The following is a 20,009-nucleotide window of genomic DNA, read 5'->3' on the forward strand; positions in this document are numbered from 1 at the left end:
CTGAGTTCATAAATTTTCACGGAACAGTGTGCTAATTAGGAATTAGGACATTAGGAATGTCTAAGGACATCCTTCCAACAATTTTCTTGAATTAATTTAGGTTGCACTGTATTTCTTTTTCTTCTTTCCTAGGCCCTCAAAGAAAAGGATGACCTCAGAAGTCAACTTCTCTCTGCTATACACCAAATAGAAAACCTTCGGAAAGAGCTGAATGATGTACTTACAAAGAGAGCCCAGCAGGAAGAACTCCTCCACTGTAAAGAGGTAAAACTAAATGAAATGAAGTCTCACCAGGTATCACTTGAAGAAGAGATCAAAGAAGTTCAAGGTACTGTAAATAAATTGGAGAATGAGTTGAAAAAGCAAGTCTTTCTACAAAATCAAATTCAAGCTGAAAAGGAACACTTGGAGACAGACCTCGCAACTAGTAACTTGATCCATAAAAAAGACCAAGAAAGACTCTTAGAAATGCAAGCAGATGTAAAAAACTTAAGCTCCGTACGTCTGGAACTAACAAACAGAATAGCAGAAGAGGAGAAAGTCAAAAAGGAATTACATAAGAGCCTCTCAGATCTCCAGAAACAGCAGGAATCTAAGCATGAAGAGATGACTTCAGCTAACAGGCAGCTGAAGATGGAAAGAGAAGTTCACCAACAGGAGTTGGCAGATCTTAGATCACAGTTACAAAACGCTAAAATCAAACATGAACGAAATGTTGAAGAGCTCATGAAACTCCTTAAACAAGAAAAGGATGATGCAGAGGCTCAGATTAGAATGCTAAAGGTACTTATTCTGAAGAATTCCAATGTCAGCCTTTTTTTTTTTTTTTTCCCCCCTATTAAGTGATGAAGGTAATAAAGCATGGGCTTTAAACCATTTAATACACCTTTTATTGCAGGTCATCATGAAAGTTTAAAGTTCAGGGTAAAAAATGTAACAGTTTTAGGTCGAAAGTTTTTCTTAGTTCAAAGGTAGTGAAATAGGTATGTCTGTGATCAGAACAGAAGGAGATATATGAGGCTGTAGTGTTTTAGTATGATTTGATCCTTTCTTCTTCAACGGTTATATTTACAATTATTGTCACAGCCCTATTGAAGAACTTGCAGTATTTCAGGGATGATGCATTTTTGTAAGTGTTTAAATTGCGTGATGCAGAGATACTTTTATTGTATTTGTAAACACTTTCAGAATGTGAATAGTGATAATGTATAGCACTTGTTAAGGTTAATTTTGATAGTTCTTTCTATTTTGAAGCGTTTTTAGAATTTCTAATTTCTGTACAATTTCTCAGAAAAGCGACTGTGTTCATATAGTAAATGATGAAATGTAGCATTTTATTCATGAAGAAACAAGTTAATGTCTTTAGTTTACATCACTTGCTCCTGATTCAAGGCTATTGCATTGGAAAGAAAATGAGCATTTTAGTGGCTTTAAGTGGTCTGAATAAAATTAAAAAGTTAAGTTGAAGTGGTCTAAACTGAACAATTAACTGTCAACAGTTGTATAAGCTATACATTGCACTTCCATTGAAGCAATTTTGATTACATGGTTCAATATATATATATGTAAGATAGTATTTTGTATGTCCTAATAATAATAATTTGTATATTCATATTAATGGAGGCAGTAGTTTTCCAGATAGGTTGTAAATTACCAAAATATTTTGAGTGCTCTTCTGAAGCACTATAAATAATGCTTTCCACCTCAGTCCCATCAAATTAAAAATTTGCTTGTGTCAAAATTCTACCAATTTAACCATAAAAAACTATAAAATCCTTAATTAAAGCTTAAGTGATTCATGATCTACTGATTCATGATCTACTTCATCGTAAGTAATATAAGCATGTTTATTTCCTTTCTCTTCTCACAAATATGCAACTAGTTAAAAATGCATATTTTCCACAATTTTGCAGTTATGAATTGATGTTACCTAGAAAAGGATTGTTAGTTATTTAATATATCATTCATGACGTAATAATTGACAATAATTCTTAAGCACTCGGTAACACAGAAAGCTTTTAATGAAGATAGCAATAAAAAAAAACTAGATAGTTGTTAGTGGAAGGATCATTAAAATCAAAATATTTTGACAGCAGTGCTTAACATAGGGGACTTAATTTGTAATGTGTCTAGCATTATTTAAACGATCTGTCCAAATACGTGTTTTTTCTTTGACAATGACATTGAAATTAAGACTGTACGTTTAATATCAAGGGGAGAGAAGGAAAGTGTATTCTGGATGGTAGTAATAAAAAAAAATGAGTTGATCGTGACTATGTGTTCCTCTTTTATGGAAAGGTCAATCTTACAGTAAGGGCCTTGATATTGGTACTGATTGTTGTACCTAAACAGAATATTTAAAAAACTCACTTCCTTCTTTCATTTACAGTGCTATGACTTTCCCAGAATCCTTAATCTACATTTTTTTTTTTTTTTTTGCAGCTTTCTCTCTCTGAAACAGGGAAGAGCAGAGGGCTTGAGGGAGATTAATTTTGTAAGATGTTAGGGTAGGCAACTTTTTTTGGAAGAACATAAAATGATAATGCACAACAATCTCTTGATTCAAAGACTGTAAGTGCAACAAAATAGGTAATTATATCCATCTGTATGAAGATCTGATGAGAACCTGTCACCATGCAGGTGATTTGGTTACTTTTTGTCTGAACTCATCATTACATTGCAATTTGGTTTCACTTTTATGGACTTTTCTTCCAAATTAAGGTAAACCTAGCATGCATTTTATCAAATTGTATTTAAATATTGTGGTTTTAGGGTGGAGTTCAGGGGCATCCAACAGAAACAGAAAGTTGTGGGTTGTTGTTTTTGTTTGTTTGTTTTTGTTTTTTTTTTACCTATTATCCTTTTTTTTTTTTTTTTCAGGCTGGTAAGTTTTCATGCCCAGTAACCAATTGTCTTTTACTGTTACAGTAATAATCTTGACCTTATTTATGCCTCAGCTTTGTCCAACCTTTGTAACTGCTTTTGGGAAAGAATATACATAACCCTGTCCAAAGGTTGTTAATGTTAAAGTCTTAAAAGTAAAGGTCAGTTGAGAGGGACTTGGGGAGTAAAAGGAAATTTAACACATTTATTAAGACCCAAAGCCTTAAACTTAACTAGAGGAGAAATTTTGAGTTACTTTCAGGAAATCAAGGGTGCAGAGCCCTGTGTTTATAGGACCAACTGCTGCATAGATTGTAAAAAGAAATGACTTTTGATCCTTATTGTTCTTCTCTCTCTTGCCTCCTCTGTATGATACTTTCTGCTTCACTCTTGTCTGGCTTTCTGTAGTGCTGCACTGGATTGAAAAATTATAAGGTAGTTAAGGATTTTTTTTGAGGTAGTAAGGGGAGTACCATAGGAGTATTGTATGTTGCAGTAGAACTGGAGAACAACATAAATTTTGTGCGAGATGTCAGTGTTGAGGAGGATCTTATTGTCTCAGTGCTGAGATTCTGGTGCTTAAGCTTTTCATTCTGTTTCTGCTAGAACATCCTAAAGGATTTCCAACCAATGTCTCTATAATGTCTTTTTTTTTTTTTTATTATTTAAAATGATAGATAAAGAAGGCATAGGAAATTAAGTGGTTTGCTTAGTGGTCCCCAATCAGCTATGTGTTCAGAAGCTCTGAATCTGTCCCCTAATTTTACTACATACCGTCATTTGCTTTAAAAACATCCTTGTTCTCTTAGAATAATGAAATACAAAATGTCCTTGTGCCTGAAAGCACTTTCAAGTATTAATCTTTAATGTAATATGATAGAGATATGTATCTGTACATATATAGTCGTGTATATATATGTATTCCTTTTTAAATTATTTTTTATACCCATACCAAGTGGGTGTAGTTCTTTTTTTCCTGAAGATTATCAGATGTGTAAAATGGGTTCAATCCAGATCAATTAAATTATGGTCACATCTGCCTTGTCCATACTAGAAATTAATAAAAATTAACTTTCTCCGTTGTGTCTCAAAGGTAATATAAGTGAGGAATTTGGTTCTTGGATTGTCTCCATCTGCATAGACATTATAATACAATTACCTTTAGTAGGAACTGAAAAGTTGATTTTATAAGCATATTCACAGAAAATGTTTTAGGCATTGCAGGCTTGTCTTTGTGTCCATAAGTCTTTGTGGTCTTAGGACACCAAAGTTCTCTCTCAGAATTGTCCTTCAGAGGAGTTTTTGTACTCTGTTAGCTCTGGTGTCTAAATTAACTCATAAAACTTCTCTCCTTACCCTTCTTCCCCATAAAAGTTATATTTATAGTGTAATTGGGAGAATAGAATTTTTGCTTTTCCTCATGAAGGAATTTACTCTGCAGGTTTATTTTTGTGTGTAACTGCATCCCACAGTTCTCTAATATGAAGCTGGTTTTGAGTAATAGGGGTGTAATTTCCATCTTTGTTTTGTGTATTTTTTTTTGCGTTTTCTAGATATTGTAGAGAATTTCTCAAATCTGTCAGTTTCAGTCGGTTATCTTTTTCCACTGGAAACCAATATACTTTATTCACTCACCTATTTAGGGCTTTCAAGGCCCTTAAATGTTTTCTTCATTTTTCTCTGCAATGTTTCCATGAATAGCATTAAAACCACACAATTCTAGAAATTAAAAATACCAAATCTTTGCAGTTATTTCGTTGCAGATATAAATCTAGTATTAGGTCCTGAAACGAAATGATAGTTTTTAGACTTTCTGATTCCAAATTATTTCAGTAATGGAAAAGTTGCATAAATACCAGGCTTCTTAGGGTGATGTAAGCTGATGAGTGTAGCAGAGTTGAAATGCAGAATCCGAGACTGCTATTTACTGCTTTTAAAACACTGTATGGTTCTACAACTATGTGATATATATTTTCCATGTTCAGATAAGTGATTGCACTTAATGTAACTTAAATGTAAAAAATGAAATAGAATTACCCTTCTGTAATAGTGTTCCATGGATCAGAAACTCTACAGTCTGGAAATGTTTTAAAAGAACCCCTACAGTGACTTTGTAATCTATTTTGCCATTACCATCAGATGGAACTTGTAGAAGAGAAAAACGTAGTCAAGACTCAGTGTCGACAACTGGAGAAGATAAAAATTGAGTGTGATAAATTGACAGAAGAATTAACCCGAAATGAAGAAGAAAATATAAAACTCAGGCGGAAATGCGAGTTTGTAAAACAAGAACTGGAGAAAAAGGTAAACTTACCTGGTTTTAACCATGATTCATCAGTCTCTCTGCTGATAAATACCTAAAATAAATGATGAATTATAGAAATAGATGGTAAACTTAAAATACAAAAAAATTTATGTACATATTAAGGAATATACAAAGTCATACTGTAGTACACAGTTTCTATATAAATCAAAGAAGGCAAAAGTGCTTTGGCCGAGTCATAAATTGTATCCCTCCAAAGATTTGCTAATGCTATTTTGGAGTAGAAATATAAGTCCTGTTGCCTGCCCTGTTTCTAATGTAGGTGACTAACAAATGTTTAACCAAACACTTCTAGTTGTCTTCACATTTTCTTAAAGTTGCAGGGCAGTTACGAATAATTTAGAGCTAATTTGAAGTAGATAAGCAACGTAAGCACAGTAAAAGAAATTCTAAGTAACTTGATGAAAATTATTTTCTGCTTGAATATTTAAAACACGGCAAGTTTTTTAAGAAATTCACATCCCTTTCTTGTACTGGCATTGTATTTCTAGAGATGGGCGCTGTCTGCCAGCCATTCTTGTTGCCTAGTGTTTTGGTTATTAATATTTACTATCAAATATTAATTTGCAGCCTTACAACCTGGAGTTGTCAGCTTTTCTTTTAAAATATCTATTGATAAATACAGAGTTGCTGAAGAATTTTATTTTGTAACTTTTCTTTCTGCTTAAGTTCTGCTGTTTTTCCATGATTGGTTCCACAGCATTGCTTTTTAATATTTTTTTCTTAACATGAAGGTATTTTACATTGTGCTGGTTTTATATCTTAAATTTCTCTTCCTGCAAGATTGTGATTTTAGATAAGTATTTCTGTACATGGATGAAGTTTTACCTTCTGCAATGTAATGAACATACCTGTCAGTATTTTGATTAATTCATATTAAGACAACATTGAAAACTATTGTTTCTAATCTTTGGCAAATTTGATTTCCTAGATTAAAACTCAAGAAAACAAACAAAAATTTTGTGCATCCTGCAGGAAATTGCTTATAAATTTTTCATGATATCATCCTTTTTAAAAAAATGGATATTTTAGCCTCTAGCTGAAAGGTTCTTTCTCTTCTATGTCAATTTAGTAATTTCTCTTCCTTGTGAAACGAATTTTTTGATACAGGCATTTATATTAACACAGTACAAGAGGTTTGTTCATTCATTTCACATGGACCGCTGAATACTCATGATTCTTCATTAGCTCAATAGTTTCAAACGATTTAAATCCTATAAGAGGCCCATGGATACTATAGATCCTTCGTGGCTCTTCAGTTTAATCTTCAGCTCGTATTTTGTTGTTATAAATGAAGTGCACAACATCACTTAGGCGTTGAGCTTAAAATCTAATGGGCTTATTTTGAATGTAGGTAAAGTGATTGTTTGGAAATGCTATTAGCTCCTTTTGTCACACTGCTTATATTTTCAGCATATACTGACGATCTGTCAGTCAGTATGCTGTGACTACTAGCCCAGAAAGAAAAACGTGGGTGTTTTGTTTGTTTGTTGGTTTGGCTTTTTAAAATATGGAATGAGAAAAATCTTAAACCTGGCATTTCTCTTAGCTTGTTAAACTAACAGGAAGTGCTTTAAAAGCTCAACTTGTCAGGCTAATAAAAAATACCTCAAAAGAAAATTCAAAATGTTTTTTTCTAGGTTGGGATTTTAGTGCTATAATATCTGTTGTTAAGGAAATGTATTTGTAGGAGTGTACATAGTCTTCTGCAATCAGCTGTAAACTAGCTCCAACCTTACCTAATATTAGGAAGATACAGTTTTTAGACCGAGGTGATCTTTTATCTCTAAGCTGAAAAAGAATGGAGAAGCTTTTAAGCACACAATCCTGTGGTCTCAACCTTTGAAGGTAAATGCAGATTGAGAGTTCCACTTGATTGTGTTAATCGGCTAACTTAGAGAATATCTACTGTCGTGGTTTTATTGTGGATTGTTGAAGGGGTGTTAGGATGGGGGAAATGATAATATTACCTCTTGAGAAATCTCATACTAGCTGTCATATTGTGGTATTGCAGAAGCCTATGGTGTTACAAAATAGTTATCTCTTTTCCTTTTCCACACTTTTTATACTTTTAAGGTCTTTCTGTCCTTAGTGCAAATACTAATTCAAAGAAACATAGGTATTATAGCTTGGATTTTAATATTTTTCATGAAGGGTTAAGGGGCAGAGAGTAATGGCAAAAGATTCTGTTTCTTTTGTGTACTTCTGAGTTATTAGTGACTTCATTTTTCCTGTGGGCTCTGAAAGTAGGATGTTGAGGAATGTTGGTGCACTCAGAAAATCAAGGAGATGAAAAATAAAGGAAAAAATACTGAATTATATATTCTCTTTTAGTCATGGTCTTTGGGAGTGACCTCCATGGCATGTGATGGACTGCGTTCAGTGAATAATGAGATAGCATAGAATGCTGACACTGGAAGCATATATAATGCAATCTTATTACCTTCAGAATACTGATCTAGATCGGAACTGCTATTTCAAGTCCCATATGGGTAGTGCAGAAATACTGGAACCTGCATATATTAAAAATTCTTGTGATTCCTTCAGTTTGAAATAGCGACTGTCTAACTCAAGTATTTTTGTATGAATTAAATGAAAAAATCAGGCTGCTTATCAGGTATGGCTTTTCCACTTTTGAAGGTCACCTATATTAAAAAAACACCTATTTTGCTATAGATGTAACATCTACACACACACCTACACACCCACCCACCCCCCCACCCCCCCTCCTAAAAGGTGTAGTGAGGTGGGTGTCAGTCTTTTCTCCCAAGTAACAAGTGATAGGATGAGAGCAAACATCATCAAGTTGTGCCAGGGGAGGTTTAGGTTGGATATTAGGAAAAATTTCTTCACCAAACGGGTTGTCAAGCATTGGAACAGGCTGCCCAGGGAAGCAGTTGAGTCCCCATCCCTGGAGGTATTTAAAAGACGTGTAGATGTGGTTCTTAGGGACATGGTTTAGTAGTGGACTTGGCAGTGTTAGGTTTACGGTTGTACTCAGTGATCTTAAGGGTCTTTTCTAAACTAAACGATTCTATGATTCCATATGTATCCTATTCACAGAACTTGTATGTTAGAAATTACCTAGCTCCACAGTGGTGACTCATGAGAGCAGCTTATGAAGATTTCCAATAAATACAATTTAAACAGCTGCATCTTGTCATCGCAGAGGTCTATAATCAATAAATTTTCAGAATTGTTATTTTGGCTTTTCTCACCATTCTCCGTGTACTTGCACATACTGAAATGTGCTTGTTAAAGTGATTACCCTTTGCTGCATTACATCCTCCTGATCTCAGCAGCAGACAGGTGTGAACCAATCTCACGTCTTCTCACAAGATAGTTTTGTTATATTAATTACAATGCATAATTCAATATATTGTATAACAAAACTCCTGCAGGGTTCAGTTTTACATGGTGGCTCTATTATAGATATAAAGGAAGAGAATCTGAATTTTAAAAACATATGTAACATATTTAATGATCTTTCTGACATTGGATGATAACATAAATTACTCTCCTCAGTACCAGTCACTGTCCTATGAGATATTCTTTGAATACTTTTCCTTTGAGAACACACTGACTGCCAATACAGGTTTCCTTCAGGGATCTCTTTTTGTGAAGAACCTGTAACTGGTTCGGGGCAAAAGATAATAAGGGGAGTATTTGTTGTGGGCTCTCTTTCTACTCCTGAAAAAGAGGTTTATAATAGAATGTCTGGTTTTTACTCTGAGAATAGACTCTATGATTGTTGAATTTGGATTTGGTAGCAGTTTCTTCATAACTGATTTACAGGAGAATAAGGAGAATCAAGAGAGGAATTTGATGAGTACTATTTATTAGAAGGTATTATTTTCCATGGCAAGGAACTGAACTCACTGCATGAGTGAGTATAGTGTGATTATAAGATTGAAAGATATATTGCTAATGATGTATGATGTATGCTATATTATTAATGCAATAATTTCTCTTTGTTTTGTTTTTCCTCTTTCACTCCAGAATAAACAGATCAGCAATGGAGAAGATCATTTGAGAAGGATGGATGAGGCCAGACTGCAGTTTAAGGATCAACTGCATCACTTAGAAATGGAACAGGAATCCATTCTCACCATGATAGGAAGTGAAATTGATGCTGCTTGCGAAATTTTTTCTCGGGACTCCATGGAGAAATTCAAAGTAATTCTAAGTTTTAAGTATGCTGCAGATTTTATTTTCTTAATGAATGTTTGTAGCAGAATTGTATGCATTGTTGTCACCTATCATTTAACTGGTATAGATAATTTATGCACAGTAGGATTATGGATATTTAGCTGGTACAGATGTACATTGCTAGGTATTGGAATGGGGTACTATGAAGATCTACCTGGGCGTTAATCATTACTACTTTTTTTTGCCAATTTTTTTGTGAGAAATAGTTCTCCTTTTGTTTGCTTGTGTGAAAGGACCTTACATCAGCCAGAATTTTGAGGCAGGTTTTTCTAGGCCACCTCCTTAGACTTGGGAAGTCCCCAAGAAAGACCTAAAAGGCTTTTAAAATTGGGGAAAAATGAAGGAAATGTTTTATTAAAAAAAAATCATTTAGATGCTTTGTTTTTTAAGAAAAGAAGTAAATGCTGGAAGTGAAAAGAGTTTATAACCTCCTGTTTCGTGGAGCAGGTCCTTGTATCCATAAAACTCAGACTCGAAGTTTCAGGAAACTTGTATCTTGTCTCCCATTAGCTTTTTTTCCTGAGCATTCTCATTTGCTCCCCAGGGACAGAACCCTCTCTTCCTCCCTCCAGATGATTCTACATGACTAATCCTCTTAAATCGACATTGTACACAGCTGAGAATAAAGAAAATGAACAGTCTGACTCAGCTTATCGCCATACTGACTGGCATTATGGGTACTTATATCACAAGTGCTTGACCTATTGGCTTTTTAGCCTTAGCTGTAACCATAGAGTACAGTCAGATTATGCCTTTTTTTGTCCTGCTATTTAAACCAAGCATACTTTCTGCTCTGCAGTTCCTGGTCACTTGACTGGGCTGGGCTGCTTTTGAAACAGAAATTTTTCAGCACGGACACTGAAAATCCATTATATTTTTAATATTATTTCTTTTTAAAATTTTCTATTTTAAATTTGTCTCCTTGCCTGTTTTGTTTGAAGGTGTGGAGAGAAGTCACTTTGTTTCAGCCTTGTAATATGGTTGTGCCTTTTTCCCCACTTACCTATGGAGTTGGGATGTTGCAGCACACAACAGATGAGAATTCTAAGAAAATGTATTTGACAAACAAGCTTTCTCCTCTGTATCCTTACAGATAAGTCTTTTTTTATTAAGTCTCTGTGATCTGCTATAGTTACCAGGTTCTTGATCATCGAACCATGCCTTCTTGGACTTGCTTCCCACCTCCTACAGAGCGTTTGTCTTCTGGATAAAGTTTTGCTGATCCCTGTTTTCACAGTTCTCTTTATTTATCCCCTTTAATTGCTTATCACTGGCAAAGTTAAATCAGATTTGAATCTGAATTTTTGACTAGATAGCTAGTGTGAAAGCAAATGTTACACAGTTTTTGTGGTGCCTGGTCTGAATTTTTTTTTTAAAAAGGTAAGAAGTTTCCTTTGTTATGTTGTTCCTCTGCCCAGTACTTTAGGTATCACCAAGGTATCTAAAAGGTTTCAGACAAGTTCTTTACTTGAAGTTGCCACTGCAACTGAGGTGAGCAATGAGGAATTTAATGGATAAATACTTGTATTCAGAGAACTTAAATACTAGTCTTAATCTTCGCTGATGAAAAATGTACTGGGTTTTTTATAATCACCGCGTACTGATGTTCTAAGCAAAGAATTCCACATGTATTGTTCAGATTCATTTTTCCAATCAGTCTTTTGTTATAAGAAATCTTATGCTTGCAATAACTACACCAGTCATGGTTAAATTACAAACTGAATACTGCCTTCTTTTGAATGTGGTTGCACAAAATGAGGTTTGCTGCCATGGAAGTCACAACTTTCAGGTATGCATTGCTTTGTGAAGTCATGGTCAACACGCCTAGTAAAGCATTTGTTTTCATCTGTATCCTTATGTGCTGGTAATTTTCATGTAAAAATTAAAAACAAACAAACTAACAGAACCCCCACAAAACCTTTAAATTAGAGAAAGGCCCAATGTAGAAATCATGGGATAGGACTACATGAGATAAAGGATGAGCTGGACATAAGGTTAATAGTTTACTTGATTTTTAAATAGATTTCAGTTGAGACCTGTGTATGAGACTTTTTTTTCTTCCTCTTGTGTATCAACTCATAAAGTGGGGAAAAAGAACCCCCATTATCACTAATTTTTTAATAAGTAATATAGAAAACATGGATAGAAGTACGTTTAAAACAAGTTTAACATAGTTCAGTTTGAATGAAGAAAAAAGACATATCACATTTTCTCTTTGTATGAAGTATTAATGAAGCATTCCAGCACAAGTTTATCTTCTTTTTATCCACTTAGTGAAGATTACAGCTTTCTTTTTATGCTTATCAAATATTCAAAGCAAGTGATTTGTCTTTTTCATGAAAACACTAAGACCATCATCATGAAGCATAATTTAAAGATCTTGGGGGGTTTGTCCTTTTTTACTTTTTGATAAGACATTTATGTTGCACATAGCATTTCTGTAGATATAACAGTTCAATGACTGACAACAATTGGTTCTGCTACTTTTGGTTTATGTGCAGCCACTGTTGTTCTGCAGAATGGAGGAAAAAACAGTTGAATTGCTTTGAAGTTGGCATTTTTTTAATAGTCATTTTAAAGTAGAGTCTGATTATAATTGGAAATACTATGATATTTTCAAAAAAGGACATACAGTTTCAAACTGAGAATGTACACCTTGATGCAGAGATGTTCTGGGGATGTTCAAAATGCGTCATTGTAGTGATTCTTAGGAAAAAAAACTATACAGATTCAGAATACAACTTACTATCATTGCAACTTACTTAAGTTGCACCTTTAAACAAAATTTGTATCAGTGAGTTTGCATAATTTGCTTTTAAATGTGATTAATTTCTGGTTAAAGAGTTCTATTAAACCGTTTACAAATATGATTTTCAAGCTGGATTTTTAGCAAAGAATATTTATTTGATGAATTTCCAGAAAGCGGGAAAGACTTTCTCCTTTCTGTGTCTAATTCCTGTTTTTATGCCTATTTCTTTCTCCCCTACTATTCCATAGGCAATATCACTTACACCAACGGTGCTGAATGATCCTCATCGCTGGTTAGCAGAAACAAAGGTAATAGTCAAACCTCCTAAAATTTTACTGAATAAGCTAATACCCAACACTTACAATCATTCAGTTGAAGATGTGTTTGAAAAGGCACTTAAAGGGGAAAAGGAAAAGTACAAAAGCATTCCTTTGGCAATAATTCTGATATTCCCAGACTGTTATTTCAACTGATGGAATAATTTTCCAAATTTTGCTATCAACAAGAAATAGCTGTCTCCATAACAAAATAAATAGCAATGCTGTTTTTACAAAAAATGAAGTAACTGCAGTGATAGCCTTTAGATCTGGTTCAATTATTTTCAGTCAAGAAAAACATGAGAACATAGTCAGCAGGTTAAGTTTCTCTTACAAGGTTATAACAAGGGAAGAAATGATTTTAAATAAGGCTGTTATTTATTAAATCTGAAGGACATTAGATTCTTGGAAAACGAACTATTTTCCTTACCCCTTTGTTTGAAGCTTTTGAATCCAATCCTATAATGTGGGTGCACACATGCTTGAAAACTTCAAAGTAATGACTGGTAACTTATAACCCTTGCCTTTCACTTTGTTGCTTTCCTCCTGCTCCCCCAACTCACACATAAACACATTTCTTATTCAATATCTTTTAAAAGGAGTAAGTTTCTCATGATCAAAGTAGATCACAAGAAACTGTAGAAGACATGCTTTTTTTTTTCTTCTTCATGTAAAAAGGTCAAAGCCACATGAGAACTGACTCAAAGAAAAATTGCAACTGTTTCCATGTAAGATAATTTAAGGTTATTGATGATGTATGGTCTATGTAAGATTTGTAGACCAAGAAAGACTGCTGCTATAGATAGCAGAGATAAGATCAGAATCAAAAGACAAATGTTATGCAGGAAGTGTTTTCTTCATTTAAAAAAGTGACTGCCATATTATTAAAAAGACCTTTCAAAGAGCACCAATAATCATTTGCATGCATTTCTCACCTAAGTTTCTTTATCTACTAGAGGGAAGTCTAGAATGAATGACTATGTAAAATCGCCCCCTTTTTTTTTTTCTTTTGTTTTAAATAGGCAGTGTGAAAGTGTTCTCTTTTACCACGGCTGGATTTACTATATTGACCATGACCTATCTTATCTATGAGCTCTCTTCTCTTTTTCCTTTGCATGATCCTTAAATATTAACTTTTGCAGACCAGAAAAGATTGATGTCACTTTTTTTAGAATGGATAAATGCTTTAAATTCCTTCAACATAGAATAAAGAGAGAAAGGTATTCTGAAAGAGAGGAGTATCTCTTGGTGTCTGTGTGTACACTAATTCAATGTGAATTTCCATACCTACACTAGCAAATTCATGCTCTCAATTAAAAAATAAAATAAGAAAAAAAAAAATCTGTGTATTTCTTCTTCACATACAATTATCAGCCAAGATATATCTGTCTTTCAAGACTCTTTGAAGGTCAACATATGTCCTCTTAATATATCTGAATGTCCCCTTTTGTTATTATTCTTATATATAATAGGTAGAAATGAGTAATCTGTAACTGCAACGATAATTTGATCAGTTAACACTTATGTCCTCTTATTTTCATTAGATTTCTTTACTTTTTATTGTCCCCTTTTTTTAATGTAGACTAAGCTTCAGTGGCTGTGCGAGGAGGTAAAGGAGAGAGAAAGGAAGGAAAAAAAGCTTCAATGCTACTTACTGCAGAGCCGAGAACAGCTCAAGCATTTTACACAAATGAAGGAGGCTGAACATCAGCGTCTCTTTAAACAGATAGAAAAGCAAGAAAAACTTTTGGAAGAAGTTCACAGAGAAAAAAGAGGTATGTTGCTGGTTCCATTTTTATTAATAAAAGGGAGAAAGAATTTTAAAACTACTAATTATAATTCCTATGGCACATTCAGATATATTTTATCAACTAGTTACTACAAACTCTAATTTGGTAACATGCTGGTGATAACCAAGAAAACAGTTAGATTTTTGTTTTCCCTTGCTGACAAAAAAGGCAGATGTAATCAACTACATTTCAACCCAGTACAATGTCTGAATAACACATGAGTTTGCAACATGGGCAGTGGATATAGAAGTTATTTTTCAACTGTACCATCTGAGACATTCCACGACTGGGGCAAAGAGGAATTATACAAGAGTCTGAAGCAGCATTGGTAATGCTGCTTTTATCTGTCAAAAAGAAAGAGCCAAAACCAGTCCTGTGCAGTTACTCCCTCTTGCTTAAATTGTATGTACAAAGAACTTTGGCAAATTTTCTTCTCATCCCTTCTTCTATATTGCAAAATGGAGTAAGACAAGCTTTGGTTCTAATTAAAATGAATGACATTATATATGGAATAGCACATAAGCATAGTTTTCTACCTCTCTTGGTATGTAATTCTTACTCTGGAGTGTTGTGTGCCAGGCTTGGTCCTATCATCCGTACCATCCATGCTTGTCATGAAGGGGAAATACTAATCAGATTTTACTGGGCATTGTAAAGTTCTGGTAAGGATGGACCTCACTGTCCCTAGCCAAGAGCCATTTTTTAGTCTCATCTCAGGTACTTGTAGTTTGACTTTGAGCAGGATGCTTTTAGGAGTAGAGAAACATGATTTCATCATAAGCTTATTACTCTAGAGTCTCAGGAAGACGGGAAGATCTGTCTTTTGTCATTCTGCTTTTTATCTGTGTACAAGCTCATTTACACTGTGTTACTTGTAACTTAATTAAACACATTATTTTAATGAAGAGTATTTTTATAGTAAAACCAGAGCATTATAGCAAACTATAAAAAAAACGCATCAGGAAAATGTGGATAGCTGGGAATCTGACAGGTAAAGCTAGAAGGAGTGTGATCAAAGGAAAAAGAGATGAAGGCAATGCATGAAAATGATCACTGAGGAAACAGGCTAATTGACACAGGGTACAGGGATCAGAATTTCCATATTGAAATAGATTCTTTGGTTCCACCTCTTTCATATAAAATTTTGTTGGAGGATCGAACTAAGCTTGAAAAAATGGAAGGCAACATGGTGAGGAGATTGTATTTTGACATCTACCAATGGCTGACACTAACCTGACCTATGAAGGTGTGGTGGTGTATGTCCCCACCTGCCCTTCGCTCATTCGCGACAGGAGGAGAATAAGGTACTTCTACTGAAAGTCTGCGTGTAGGTAAACCTTGAGAACTATTAACATGCCTTATGGGCTGATATAGTCTATAAATAGAGCTGACTTGTCACATGGTTTGCATCTTTTTATGTAATATGTTAGACAACTATTTCCATACCTCTCTGTGTCATGGTATGATCTTTCATTGTATTTTATTACCTCCGTTTCCAAAGGAAGATGTCACCTCTCAGGTTTTCTTGTGTTTTCATTAAAAACTTTGTTCTGGCCTTCATTCAGGACTCAATATTGATAATGATAGGCTAATTTTTTTGTCAGACAGAATAAGTACTTTCTTTAATCATTTTGGTAGTAGTCACTTTGTATTTACATTGATGTAGACTCAGACTAGATGAGAGTAAACTTTTAAGTAAGTGTAGTTATAGCTTCTGGTAGCTGACTTAATTATTATTGAAAATGCTTTGTGAAATATTCTAATAAAACAATAGCAAAACAACATAGGAATAACAAATAAAAACATTCTTGTAAATATTTTATAGAACAGTGCAGGTTATTTGCTTTACAAGAATACTAAGATCCTGTCAGGATTTTCTTCCTCCACTTACAAAGAACTTTAAAAGAGAACTTGCTTTGAACTTCCAAGCTTGAAGGTTTCTATTGTTATCCTTCGTTTGTTTAAAACGATAGCGCCAAGACCCTGATATAATATTAATAGTGTTTTAGTGTTCTTATATTTGAATAATTATCTGCTAAGATGATCTCCCTGAGGCCTTATTTGCTTTTTTTAATTTAAGTGCACAGGAAATAAAGCAAACTATATTTAGTTTTTAATTCTCTTATACCTAATTTGGTTTAGGCTTTGTGGAAAAATTCACAGCCTGCATTTAAATTTCAAGCTATAGGCAAAGTTATCATGGGAAATTATTAAACTGAAAAGAGTGGTAAAAAGTAATGCTCTTCACTGAGCACAAAAAATAGTATGTAATCTCATAGCTTCCATTTATAAGGGCCATTGCTTTTCTTCCCTACAAATATGCTCAGTTCCACTTGTTACTTGACATATTACAATTTCTGTAATTCTAAGTAAATTATGTTCTTTTCTGTCTACTTCTAGAAGTGGATGCAGGTTAAACATAGGTAACGAAAAGGAAATAACAGTTACATAGCTGTTTAAAGTTTTATATGTAACACAAAACAATAAACATGCTTTAAAATTCCGCCAAATACAGGATGGGAAATAGGACTTACAAAAAGATGACAGGATGCCAACAGTGCAGGCCAGTGTTAGGTTTAAGGCCTGGGGTCAGGATACATGCACAAGCTGAGGATCCAGAGCCACATAGGTATGAAGATAGCAGCAGATGAAGATAGATAACTTTGACTGCTGTTGGTAGATTTTCCCAAAACATCCTCCTTGCTGTCTTCACTTAAAAGTATTCATAAAAGATTTTTTTTTTATTTCTGATTTAAACAATTAATGGTAATGGAGTTTACTGTTTTATGGGGAAATACGGGGTCAGGAGTGTTCATAGGTAGCTATCAAGCACCTTATTGGCTCTTTACACTCCACCTTTTTTTAATGAGATATAATTTAAAACCTGGGCGTGTAAGGTGGTGGGGTTTTTAGGGGGTTTGTTTTTTGTTGGTGCCTTTTTTTTTCCTTCTTGTTTTTTTTTTTGGACACTGCCACGAAAACAGTGTTGGAGGAGGAAAGTAGGTAGTTCCATTTATAAAGCCAATTAATTATGTACACAATTAAGAATAGTCTTCGTGTGTGCAAATTTATGATTCACTTCATCACATTCTAATTTGATTTAGATCTGATATTCAACAGGTTTTGTGGATACAGGTGATTTTTTATGATTTGGCCTGTTACCAGTGTATTTATTTAACTTTAGCAGCTGTGGTGTCACAGGCCTTCCAGTAGTAGGTCCTCTACTCTTAATAGTATTCAAGACTTTAGAACGTACATTTACTGAATAGATAGAGACAGGGAAATAAAATAAAACTGAGATTTACTGCAGGTAATCAGAACTCAGCTTCCTGGTATTTCATTCATTTGATAAGGTAGCTGGTAGTTACCAAATAACTGACAGATGTAACAGAAGACTGGCTGTCATTTGTCTAACATTCAACATGGGACTATGTAGGAAATGACTAATGTAAATGTGGTTAGAATTAGAGTAAGAAATATGCTACTCTGAGTGACAAAGGGGTAGTTATTGAAAGGGATAATTAGTACTGTTTCATAGATGTTGGTCTGTAGAGTCACTTTTCTTCGTGAGTAAGCTTAGTATGAAGAGAAGGAATATGATAATAAAACTTGGAGTCTTAGAAAATTTGGTGGCTTTGTTGGTACACAAAAGTGGAATAGCCTCAGGGTCGTTTAATTGCATAGAATCATAGAATCATTTAGATTGGAAAAGACTTTTAAGGTCATCGAGTCCAACCGTTAACCTATCACTGCCATGTCCACCACTAAACCATGTCCCTAAGCACCACATCTACACATCTTTTAAATACCTCCAGGGATGGGGACTCAACCGCTTCCCTGGGCAGCCTGTTCCAGTGCTTGACAGCCCTTTCAGTGAAGAAATTTTTCCTGATATCCAACCTAAACTTCCCCTGGCACAACTTGAGGCTATTTCCTCTTGTCCTATTGCTTATTACTTGGGAGAAGAGACCGATCCCCACCTCACTACAACCTCCTTTCAGGTAGTTGAAGAGAGCAATAAGGTCTCTCCTCAGCTTCCCCTTCTCCAAACTAAACAACCCCAGCTCCCTCAGCTGCTCCTCATAAGTCTTGCTCTCTAGACCCTTCACCAGCTTTGTTGCCCTTCTTTGGACACGCTCCAGCACCTCGATGTCCTTCTTGTAGTGAGGGGCCCAAAACTGAACACGGTATTCGAGGTGTGGCCTTATCAGTGCCGAATACAGGGGCACTATCACCTCCCTGGTCCTGCTGGCCACACTATTCCTGATACAGGCCAGGGTGCCACTGGCCCTCTTGGCCACCTGAGCACACTGCTGGCTCATGTTCAGGCGGCTGTCAACCAACACCCCCAGGTCCTTTTCTGCCAGGCAGCTCTCCAGCCACTCTTCCCCCAGCCTGTAGTGTTGCATGGGGTTGTTGTGACCCAAATGCAGGCCCTGACACTTAGCCTTGTTGAACCTCATACAATTGGCCTCAGCCCATCGATCCAGCCTGTCCAGGTCCCTCTGTAGGGCCTTCCTGCCCTCCAGCAGATCAACACTCCCACCCAACTTGGTGTCGTCTGCAAACTTACTGAGGGTGCACTCAATCCCCTTGTCCAGATCATTGATAAAGATATTAAACAGAACTGGCCCCAACACTGAGCCCTGGGGAACACCACTTGTGACTGGCCGCCAACTGGATTTAACTCCATTCACCACAACTTTTTGGGCCCAGCCATTCAGACAGTTTTTTAAAAACTGCAAAGAGTACACCCGTCCAAGCCATGAGCAGGCAGTTTCTCCAGGAGAATGCAGTGTCAAAGGCTTTACTGAAGTCCAAGTAGACAACATCCACAGCCGTTTCCTCATCCACTAAGCAGGTCACCTTGTCATAGAAGGAGATCTGGTTAGTCAAGCAGAACCTCCCTTTCATAAACCCATGCTGACTGGGCCTGATCACCATCCTGGAGAGCTGAGAAATTCAGAAGTCTATCAATATTTATAAATACCTAAGAACGAAAGAGGATGTGGGTTCTGATTTCAGGTTTACAGATTCATACTTTGGATACAGTTCACTACTTAACAAGTTATTTATCTAGCATGCCACCCAATGGGATATTTCAGTAAGTAACAATTTAGATAAAAATAAAAATTTCTTAGATTTCTCTTCTTGAAGGGATTTGGATCTCATAATCAAATTGATTTTAACAGCATTGCACTGGGTATTCAATATTTTAACAAAGCGGACAAAGGTCTGAGGAAATAGAAGGTATAAATTCCAGTTTCTTAACTAAGTTTCATTTGCACTCTGGAATCACTGAGCATGCAGAAGTGTTCTTACAGATCTGTTTCAAAATTAGTTCAGATCACAAGATGATGATGATGATTATTATTATTATTATTATTAAGAAATGTTTGAAGGTAGGAAAAATACTGTCTTCCTGAATTGCACCCAAGACCTGGCCCAAATTTCTTTACTTTATCCAATTTTATATGGTCAAGCCAGATTGGGTAGTCTGAAAATCTTATCATACAAATCAGAGAAAGTCTATATTTGATGGTGGGAACATCCATTGGTCTTGCAGACTTAGATTTGCTTTAGTTGCTTGTTAGTCAAAAGAAAGTATAAGCTCTTTCTCCTCATCAAGAGTAGAACATCAGCGTTTTTGGAAAACATAGTCAAGATGCTTGCTACAATTTTATTTTTATTTTCCACAGGGAAAAAATTTCCGTTCATACCCAAACCCCTTAAATCTT

At 35.2% G+C, this 20,009-nt stretch overlaps 1 protein-coding gene across 1 annotated transcript in view; it reads left to right on the plus strand.

The window, feature by feature from the left end:
- The window catches only part of CEP128 (centrosomal protein 128), a gene marked incomplete at its 3' end in the record, with an annotated part of 120,709 nt that overhangs the window by 50,030 nt on the left and 50,670 nt on the right, over positions 1 to 20,009 (plus strand). The window contains exons 14-18 of the mRNA XM_082316896.1: positions 133 to 783; positions 5,023 to 5,187; positions 9,206 to 9,382; positions 12,413 to 12,472; positions 14,064 to 14,256. Coding sequence (XP_082173022.1) covers positions 133 to 783; positions 5,023 to 5,187; positions 9,206 to 9,382; positions 12,413 to 12,472; positions 14,064 to 14,256 — 1,246 coding nt within the window. The remainder of the gene's footprint in view (positions 1 to 132; positions 784 to 5,022; positions 5,188 to 9,205; positions 9,383 to 12,412; positions 12,473 to 14,063; positions 14,257 to 20,009) is intronic.

This window comes from Platalea leucorodia (genome assembly GCF_965183815.1).
Source record: "Platalea leucorodia genome assembly, chromosome: 7".
NCBI classification, from domain to species: domain Eukaryota; kingdom Metazoa; phylum Chordata; class Aves; order Pelecaniformes; family Threskiornithidae; genus Platalea; species Platalea leucorodia.